Source organism: Grammomys surdaster, unplaced genomic scaffold (assembly GCF_004785775.1).
Source record: "Grammomys surdaster isolate TR1022 unplaced genomic scaffold, NIH_TR_1.0 125428, whole genome shotgun sequence".
NCBI lineage: Eukaryota > Metazoa > Chordata > Mammalia > Rodentia > Muridae > Grammomys > Grammomys surdaster.
The window spans coordinates 1,330,053-1,339,942 of NW_021620295.1; the positions used below are offsets into that span (position 1 = coordinate 1,330,053).

Genomic DNA, 9,890 nt, shown 5'->3' on the forward strand with positions numbered 1-9,890 from the left:
GGAAGAGAGGAAATCACATGATTATCCTGGTGTCCATACGCTACGGTAATAGCTACGCAGGAAGAAGGCTTTCTAGAGGAGGTGGTCCTTGAACATCCATCTCTTTAGTATTAAATAGGCCTAAAACACCCTATGCGGTTATAAGACTTACTTGCCGGCACTCCAGTCAAAAATATAATTTGAAAGAATGATTATTTCCTTTTCTAACATGGGTCCTTAAACACTCATTTTGCAACAAATTTCAAGTTCAACAAACTCATGGATATTTGGTGCCTTTCACAAGTTTCTACAATAGGACTTAGGACTTACCATAAGGAGAAAAAGTGCACTTTTTAAAATAGACAGTCGGCCGGGCAGTGGTGATACACGCCTTTAATCCCAGCACTTGGGAGGCAGAAGCAGGTGGATTTCTGAGTTCGAGGCCAGCCTGGTCTACAGAATGAGTTCCAGGACAGCCTGGGCTATAAAGAGAAACCCTGTCTAGAAAAACCAAATAAATAAATAAATAAATAAATAAATAAATAAATAAATAAGACAGTCATTTCTCTAAGTGAGAATGAATGCTTCCAACAATCCAGGACCTACCAAGCAAAGCTGTCGGAGAGGAAACCGGGTCCCAGAAAGTCCTGTTTTAATACATCAGAATGAAAGATCTCTTTGAACAGCAGAACTTAAAACATACACACGTATAGACACACAGAAACTGACAACACACAGGAACAGAGAGACACACACATAGACACACAGAGAAAGTCAGAAACAAGAGACAGAGAGACAGCGAGACGAAGAAAGAGATGGCGAGACAAAGAGACAGAGAGACACAGAAGGCTATTGTGGAGCTTTAGCCTCCAAAAGATGAACCCCCAAACACTGCTGTGATAAATAAGCCTCTGGGCTGGAATCTGATTTGCTGGCCTGACAAAACATTACAATGTAAGGAATCCCAATCCCACCCCCACCCCATTCATCATTTCCTCAATCAAGTCCCAGAGGCTAGTAGCTCCCCGGTTTTTACTGGTTCCTGGGTTTATTGCTCGTAAGTTACAATGCATAGAGCGCCTATCAAAAAAAAAAAAAAAAAAAAAAAAAAACCAGCACGGGCAAATGAAAGCAAGCGTGGCTTTAAAGCCCCATAAAGGACTGCATGTGGCAGAAATGAACTCGCCTGTGTGTACTACGAGCACCGAGGGCTCCCCTAAGCCACTCCGGAGGATCTGGGATGCGCGGGCACGCCGCCCCGGCCGCGGCTGAGCAGGAGGGAGGCGGTGGGCTCACTCACCTGCCCGGCTCCGGTGCTCGCTCCCGGCCGCGCCGTCTGGCCTTCGCCCGGCCCCCGCCCTCGGCCTCCCGCCCCGGCCACGCACCGTGTGCGACTGCAGACTCTGGCTCGCCTCGACGGCCGCTGTCAGCGGCACCGTGTCGTCCAGCAGCACCTTGCCGGCCGGCGGCTTCTCCATGAAGGCCATCCCGGGCCGCCTCCACCGCCGCCGCCGCCGCCGCTGCCTCTGAAGCCGGGGCAGGAACCGGAGGCGCCGAGCCCCGCCACCCGCCGCGTCCCGCCGCCGCCGCTGCTGTCAACGCGCACCGCCCCGCGCGCCGCCGCCGCCCGCCGGGTCCTAGCGCCGGTCGTCTCAGCCTGCGGCTGTCAACACCGGACCGCCCGACCCTGCTGGGTCCTAGCGCCGTACTCCACTGCTCTCATCTTGTCATGGTTGCAATCAGAGGCATTATGTCCCTTGCTCTCTTGGCGCCTCCTCGCCTCTGCTTCGTACACACAGTACCGTGAGCTCCTGGCCTCGGGCCGAGGAGCACAAAACTAAATCACCACCACCACATCTCAGATTTAGACACTGCTTCTCTGAACTCTTACAGAACTGAGCTTTTCAGATGAACCATTCAGAAACACAGACCCTACTGCTCCCAATCCCATCATCCCTGCCTAAGGAACTTAGGACTCAGGAAGTAACAAAAAACAACTTCATTGTGAACTCTCAGTCTGAGTCTGTAGACCAAATTTCCTAAACCAGATCTGGATTCAGGTTTTAAACCTGGATCTTCAGGAGAACCTAGGTGCTACACTCTCGTAACTGGATCCCACAGCGTTTGGCTCCTGAATCTTTAAGCAGCAAACTCTAAGAACAGAGGTGGAAAAATAAAATAACTGATGCAAAGATTTCCCTACTTGTACGCTTGGTCCCTAGCTCTCAGTTGAGCCCAAAGATCTTTGAACCCAAAGAACATCAGATCTCTTAGATTCTGAGAATCTTTGGTCCTAGCATTCTGGCTCCAAGAACCTCAAACTCAGAACCATCGAACTTGAGGATCGACTTCTCAGCACCAAATCTACTCTGCTTACCCTAACCCAAGATCACAGCCTTCCAGGATAATAATGAAATCAAACTTAGTTCAGATGACTAGGACCCTGTTCAGGATCTGGCATGTACTTAAGCTGTGTGATCTTGAATAAGTCACACACACACACACACACACACACACCACCCTGAGACCTTACTCTTCCATTGGCAAAGCTAAGTAAATGCCTACGTATAATAGGAATGCAACCGGACAGGAAGGAACTTGGCACATATTAAAAATCTAAAACAATATGCATTCCATCCTTACAAGTCATAGAACAGAGGTTTCTAATAAGTTTGTTTCCACTAAATTTTTATTATTTCGTTCATAGAAACAAAGCTTTGTGAATCTACCACCACTGCAATTTAATATCACAGCAAAGGTCTAGACTGCACTTAATGGTTATCCTCATCAGAATTCAAGCTCAGAGATTGGTGGGCAACCCCGAGTAGCCAAGTGACACCAGAGTGCCTTCAGGGCCCAACGCTCAGTAAAAGGAGACCTGGAGATCTTCTTAATTTAGTCCTAATAAATGAGGCCTCTTCTTACGTCTTATTTTTATTCCAATGTGCTTTAAAGCAGTAGTCTAGTAATCTATTAAACGAGGTGTCACTTTAGGAGGGTTTAACTCTTTTCTTCTGTTTCTTTGTTTAAAGGCAAATGGAGTATTTTATTGTCAGAGGAACAGAAACCTAAATCCTGCATTATTTATTACTTCTGTCATGGTGGAGATTGACCAAGACAAGGCCATGTTCATATTGCATTGGCGGGAATATAAAGTAGCCTAATCTTTAAGGAAGGCATTGAGTCACTCAAGGAGTATTTACTGATTTACCATGTAATAACCTGAGTGGTGGTGCTGGGATTTAATAATAGATATGAAAGGCTTGAAAATGTCTCACCTTGAGACTGTAATTCTGCCCCTAAGAGGGTTATACTAAGAAACTAATGAGAGATTTGCACAAAGGCATAGCATGTAAAGACAAGCACTTAATCTCCGATATAAGATTATACAAATCATGGTATAATCACCCTCTTTTTGCAAGGCTAAAACCCAGATTATTCACTGGGGTGGGGGTTGTAGCTCAGTGATAGAGAATGCACGTGACTTGTGCAAGGCCCTGGGATCAATCCTCAGCACCAGAACAACTTAAAAAATATCTAATGATGTTCAGGAATGTTCTTGACCTAATAAGCAAACAGAGCAACACACCTATCTGTAGAGCCAAATACATTTACAGGAAAAACATCAGAAGGATATACTAAAATGTTTCCTGTAAGAGAGAATCATGATTTTTTTCATATTTTCCAAAATGCCTTTAATTACAATGTTTTTTCTTCTTTTTTTAAAAAAAAAATTTATTTTGCTGGGCGGTGGTGACGCATGCCTTTAATCCTAGCACTTGGGAAGCAGAGGCAGGCGGATTTCTGAGTTCGAGGCCAGCCTGGTCTACAGAGTAAGTTCCAGGACAGCCAGGGCTACACAGAGAAACCCTGTCTCGAAAAACCACACACAAAAAAATTATTTTATGTGCATTGATGTTTTGCCTGCACATATGTCTGTATGAGGGTGTTGGATCCCCTGGGACTATAGTTACAGGCAGGTGTGAGCTACCATGTGGGTTCTGGGACTTGAACTTGGGTGCTCTGGAAAAGTATCCAGTGCACTCAACTGCTGAGCCATCATCTCTCCAGCTCCATAATTAAAATGTTTTATTTTTATGATCAGGAAACACAAACCTCTATCTCTATCTATCTTATGCATCTATCTATCTATCTATCTATCTATCCATCCATCCATCCATCCATCTATCTATCTATCTATCTATCTATCTCACCAGGGTCCAGTGCTCTACCAAATCATGGTTTCCAAAATATACATTTCCAAGGTTCAAAAGATGCCTCTCTGAAACCCAGCAAACTGGCACTTAGCCCGATTTCCAGTGAATCTGCACAAACAAAATTATGATAGTTATGCCACCTGAAGACTTAGATACCAAGGGTCCACAGATCAATAAACAGAAAATGAGTGTTTTTTTTTTTCTGGTTATGATGCTGGGGTTCAAACCAAGGGCCCCATGCATGCTAGGCAGGTGTTTTGCCACTGACCTAGAGCCTTAGTCCAATCTTCTAATACTACAGGAAGAAGGAATGATTGTCACAGAGTCAATGACTGCAAGGTTGTCTGTATGGAGTGCCGAAATTGAGGTGCTAGCATCCATAGAAACATAGAGATAAAAGTTATGACAGCCAGTGTACTTTAGGGCACTTCATGAAACATTTGGGGTTTGAACAGGGTCTTCGGGAACCCAGAGCCTTTTGCATGCTTGGTATACTTCCGCCCCTTTCATGCCTTTATGAAAAGCCTACTGAACTACTGAACATACACTAGATACCAAGTACTGTGTTAGCATAAGAAAGTGAAATAATAAGCCAGACGACACCTACTGTCAAGCTTCTTAGGCACATAAGCCATGGGGGGTGGGGGTGGAGGGGTTGGTATGAAGTCACAGGCCAGTCCAGGGGATCCATGCAGCTTGAAGTACCACAGACAAAGATGCATGATAACACTGGACAGGAGACACTGAGCGGAAGGGAAAGTTCTTCACAGCCTTCTCTGACAACCCTTTTCCTGACAATTCGGTTAGACATTCTCAAGGCAACAGACATCTCAGAGGCTTGGAAACCTCAGGGAGCCACTCAGACTTCAGTGACCACTCACAGACACTTCTTACTGTGTGGTACTACTTCCATGAGGGAAAGGTGAATAGTACATGGATAAAAGTACTGTGGGTGGGGAACAGATGCGTACAGAGTGGGTGAAGGTGGAAAGGATTGGTTTGGAAGAGAACTGCCATGAGAAAGAAAAAAAAATCAAGTTCGACTCTAGAACTAGGCAAAATGTTGCCTTCACAAAGCTGAGGCTGGTCATGGCACAGGTGCATGTTCTGAGCTTCTCCTCAGTCACAGCAACTCTGGGGATAATCAGCAGCCAGACTTCACTTCGCTTTAGCTTCCTCCCCTGTGGCATGGAGAGTTGGACAGCTCCAGCAGGCAGGATTATTGAGGGCCCTCAATTGCATGCCTGAACCAGAGGCTAAGAACAAACTTCATGCTATTAATCAAGGACAGCAGCACAGCCTTTCATGGAGAAAAGGGAATTGGAAGGCCTTCCTCTCTGGGAGGGAAGGGACCGAAAAGGAATTAGAACTGAAGACTAGGGCTGCACATGGCATGAGGTGTGACTTGTCTGTCTTCTTTACCAGGAAAGGGAAACTGAAAGTGAGCAACATCTGACAGAAGCCAGGGACACACTCAGGGTTTCCTTCTCCTGCCTCTGGTTCTTTCCAGAAACCTTTCAGGACAAACACCTTTGCTGGGCTCATTTCTTCCTACTTACTTCAGTGAGTTCCTTGTCCAACCTCCTGAGTATCCTGAGACACACAGACTGACTCCAAACCTCACACAACCTCAATATTCACCTGGCCCGCTTTCTTTTTTTTCTTTCTTTTTTCCTCTCTTCCTTCTTTCTTTCCTTCCTTCCTTCCTTCCTTTCTTCTTTCCTTCACTAATTAGGGTTTTGGCCTTGAACTCTTGGGAACCCAGTGATCTTCCTGCCTGAGCCTCTTGAGTGGCTGACTACAGATGTTCTGTGCCTGGCTCTGTCTGGCATTTGAAGTCAGTCACACAGACTGAATATGGGAAACTTCTCAGGCCAGAGCTGCTCTAAATCAAATAGATTTGTGTTTCTAGTTTGGGGCTGCATAAACTGATAAGGAACGAGAAAATGCCATGTTTTGCCTTTTCTCATACATACAACTACTTGGAGGCTAGCAGAATTTAAAAAGATTTTTATATTCTGCTATGTTGCCAAATGTTTAGACAGCTCATGGGATGTTTATCTAACAACCTGAAGTTTGGCCAGATTGATTGAACATAATGGATTTTAGTGAGGAAATTTCTAGCCCTGACAACGGCTGTACAGAATCAGATCACAGAAGCTTGTGAAAACTCAGTATTTCCTAAGAGGGTGGCCTTATAACTCCAAATGACTTTATTTTTTAAATACTCATGGTCTGAATATTGAACAACAAAATTTAATTCATAATAGCTATTCATATGCTGACATTTTCTATGTCAACACTTGGAAAAATCTGTCCTGGAGCATAAGGTCAAAACAGTTTACAGTTAAGAGCCACTTTAGAAATAAAGTGTGAAATCTATTAATCTTGTTTGACTGACATACACATTATTTGGGTTTTCTTGTAACTGGTCATTCAGCTCCAACTCCAAAGTTTTCTGAAGATGCTAAGAATTCTGCTCTTTGCAACCCAAATGAACACAGTGAGTAAAGAGCAAAGTACCTGGAGCCCTAAAGTGGTCCCACATGCAGCCAGCCATGTGAGCCAGGAGTAAGGGCACAGTGCCTGATTCTGCTGACCTGGAACTAGGTAATCAACTAAGCCAGCAGGCTAGGCAGTCCCAGCAGCACAGCTGCGCAGTGACAGTCAACCCCTGGTAGACTGTTTTAATATAAATCCTTAATAGAAGTGATTTAACAGCAATTTTCTCAGGGAGTAAATTGGCCTGTGAATTATACTCTAGAAACATAAAAGAAAAATGACTTATAGTTTGGCACAAAATGAAAACCCGAGGTTATCTCAGATGTACTGGTGTGCACTTAGAGATTTCTTTTTCTGGATGAACACACAAGTCAGGTCCACAGGATAAATGGGGACCATGGGGAGGTACTACCCATTAATCTAAGATTTGCTGCTGGGGGGAAAATGAGTGGCATTTCAGCAATATGGAAATGTTTCTAACAGAATATAACAGTCTGTTAAGCAATTTTCCAGTACATTAGGCTAAAATTGCTTAAGATGGGTATTCTTTCTGTGCCAATCAAGTACCACAGCAATCGCAGGCTTATAATGCCCCTAATGTGGAAAGTGCTAGACAAATTGGACTACTTTAGTCATTACTTATGCACTCACTTCCATATGTGACCTGGTATAATCAAGGTCCCTCCCAGTGATCAGCCCCTTTCATTGTAAGATAGTCACTCCTTCTGGCACCTCATGGGAGAATGCCAGTGATCCTTCCTCCTCAAGGCTGCTCTCTCAGAGCATGAGCAGCTTGCCAGCCTTGGCTCTTGTCACCACGTGTAGAGACTGCCGACTCTAATCAGTTCATAGGGATCAAAGGTCATGACCACCCCAGACTATAATGTGAAAATGCTCTAAATGAGAAGCTACTTTCAAAGTCACAGTGTGACCTCTCCCTGCACTCCCCACTTGGCCTGCATAACTTTGTCTTTTGATGGGTTGGGATAGACAGCTGATCTTCCCACGCTGGTCGGAGAAGTGTAGAATTAGAGACCAGCCACCATGCCTGGCTCCTGTTTCTATTCATCTAACTGACCCTTAGAGCTTCCATATTCTGGAGATAAGCTCTGAACGACATCTAGGAAAAGGGTAGGTGGCCTGGCACAGTGGTACACATTTGTTTTCCCAGCATTTGGGAAGCTTGAACCAGAGGGTCTTGAGTTCAAAGCCAGCCTAGACTATGTAGCATGACCATCATTGGGGGTAAGGGGTGAGGGACAGGTTTTGGGTGGAAACCATAGGTATATAATAGGGAATATCAATCTGAATGGATTTAAGAATTCTACTTTAACAAAATACCACTGAAATTGACAGTGCTCCAGGAATGAGAACATTGTAAGATCCACAGTGATGGGAAAAAGGAAGCTCAGGTTTGAATCCTGTATGACCCTGTATGACTTCACTATGTCAAAAAAAAAAATGAGGCTATTAACTTTATAAAAGCTGTTTCAAGAATTAAAATTAGCTTATCAGAAATATAAAGAACTGCTAGCTTCTAGTATTAATCACATCATGCTCCATTTATGGGTCTAGCTGAAGTCCCAGTTCTAAGATGAGTTCTGCAGGAGTACGCACTGAAGGCCTGAGTCTAGTGACTTGCCTACAACCAAGTCATTGCTAAATGAACTCAGCCTGCAATGCTGTCCACTCTGAGACTTATAATAGTAACTTTGCTCTTGACATTGATTTGGGTTTTTTTGTTTGTTTGGGTTTTGGTTTCTCGAGACAGGGTTTCTCTGCGTAGCCCTAGCTGTCCTGGAACTCACTTTGTAGACCAGACTGGCCTCAAACTCAGAAATCCCCCTGCCTCTGCCTCCCAAGTGCTGGGATTAAAGGTGTGAGCCACCACTGCCTGGCAGATTTGGGGGTTTTATTCACCCCTTCACATACTGGAGGAAGGCGGAATAGATTTATAACTCACTTTAGACACATGACTGCCCTCTAGTGTCTACAAGAATTCTTTCTAGTAAGCTATTCAACTGCTCCAGGACTAAGTAGGTGCCTTGCTGAGCAACCATGAGAACCCCCAGAATCCATGTTTACAAACAAAAAACCAGGTATGGTGGCTTGTGTTTATATATAAATCTCAATGCTTGGGGAAGTGTGGAGAGGTGGAGGTTTTTTTTTGTTGTTTTTTTTTTGTTTTTCGAGACAGGGTTTCTCTGTGTAGCTCTAGCTGTCCTGGAACTCACTTTGTAGACCAGGCTGGCCTCGAACTCTGAAATCCACCTGCCTCTGTCTCCCAAGTGCTGGGATTAAAGGTGTGTGCCACCACTGCCTGGCTCAGGTAGAGTTTTTAAGTTCACTGGCCAGCCAGCTTCATCTAATTACTGAAATTAATGCCAGCAAGAGACAAAAAGACAAAGTGAATCTTAATCTTGTCAAGAGTAATGACACCTAAGCCTGACATTTGGCCTCCACATGCACAAACATGCATACACTCACAAAAATCTGGTTACTTAAGATGATACCAGAAGGAATGCCTTTTCCAGGAAATATGGAATAGGTGACACATCCTCCGAAGTTTTATAATAGAAACAGATGCCATGCCCTGCTGATCTTGTACTTGTAATCAAAGCATCTAGCTAGGATCATTTAACCTACTGAACACAGGTAAGTCACAAGTATACAGATACATATTTAAAAAGTACTGGCTGTTAGGGAGACTGTTTAATACTAACACATTTGGCACATTCTCCTCATAACCTCAAGTTCTTAAAAGGGGGGAGAGGGGGCTGGAGAGATAGCTCAGCGGTTAAAAGCACTGACTGCTCATCCAGAGGTCCTGAGTTCAATTCCTAGCAACCACATGGTGGCTCACAACCATCTGTAATGGGTTCAATGCCCTCTTCTGGAGTGCCTGAAGACAGCGACAATGTACTCATATAAATAATAAATCTTAGGAAAAGGGGGGGGGCAAAAAACTTGGCCTCCCTCAGCCAGCATGTACTTACACTTTTATTTTTCTTTTTGAGACAGGGTCTAGGTAGTCCTGAAACTTGTTATGTAGACCAGGCTGGTCTCAAATTTAAGAGATATCCTGCCTCTGCCTGGAATTAAATACATGCATCACCACACCCAGCCCTGCTTATACATACATACATACATACATACATACATACATACATACATATAATAGTTTTATTGTTG

General features: G+C 44.3%; 1 protein-coding gene across 2 annotated transcripts in view; it reads right to left on the reverse strand.

The window, feature by feature from the left end:
* Positions 1 to 1,588, reverse strand: part of Pxk (PX domain containing serine/threonine kinase like) — a 63,764-nt gene extending 62,176 nt beyond the window's left edge. For both annotated transcript variants that reach the window (XM_028786038.1, XM_028786036.1), the window contains exon 1: positions 1,365 to 1,588. In XM_028786038.1, coding sequence (XP_028641871.1) covers positions 1,365 to 1,466 — 102 coding nt within the window. In that variant the 5' untranslated portion in view covers positions 1,467 to 1,588. The remainder of the gene's footprint in view (positions 1 to 1,364) is intronic.
* Positions 1,589 to 9,890: the final 8,302 nt, after the last annotated feature.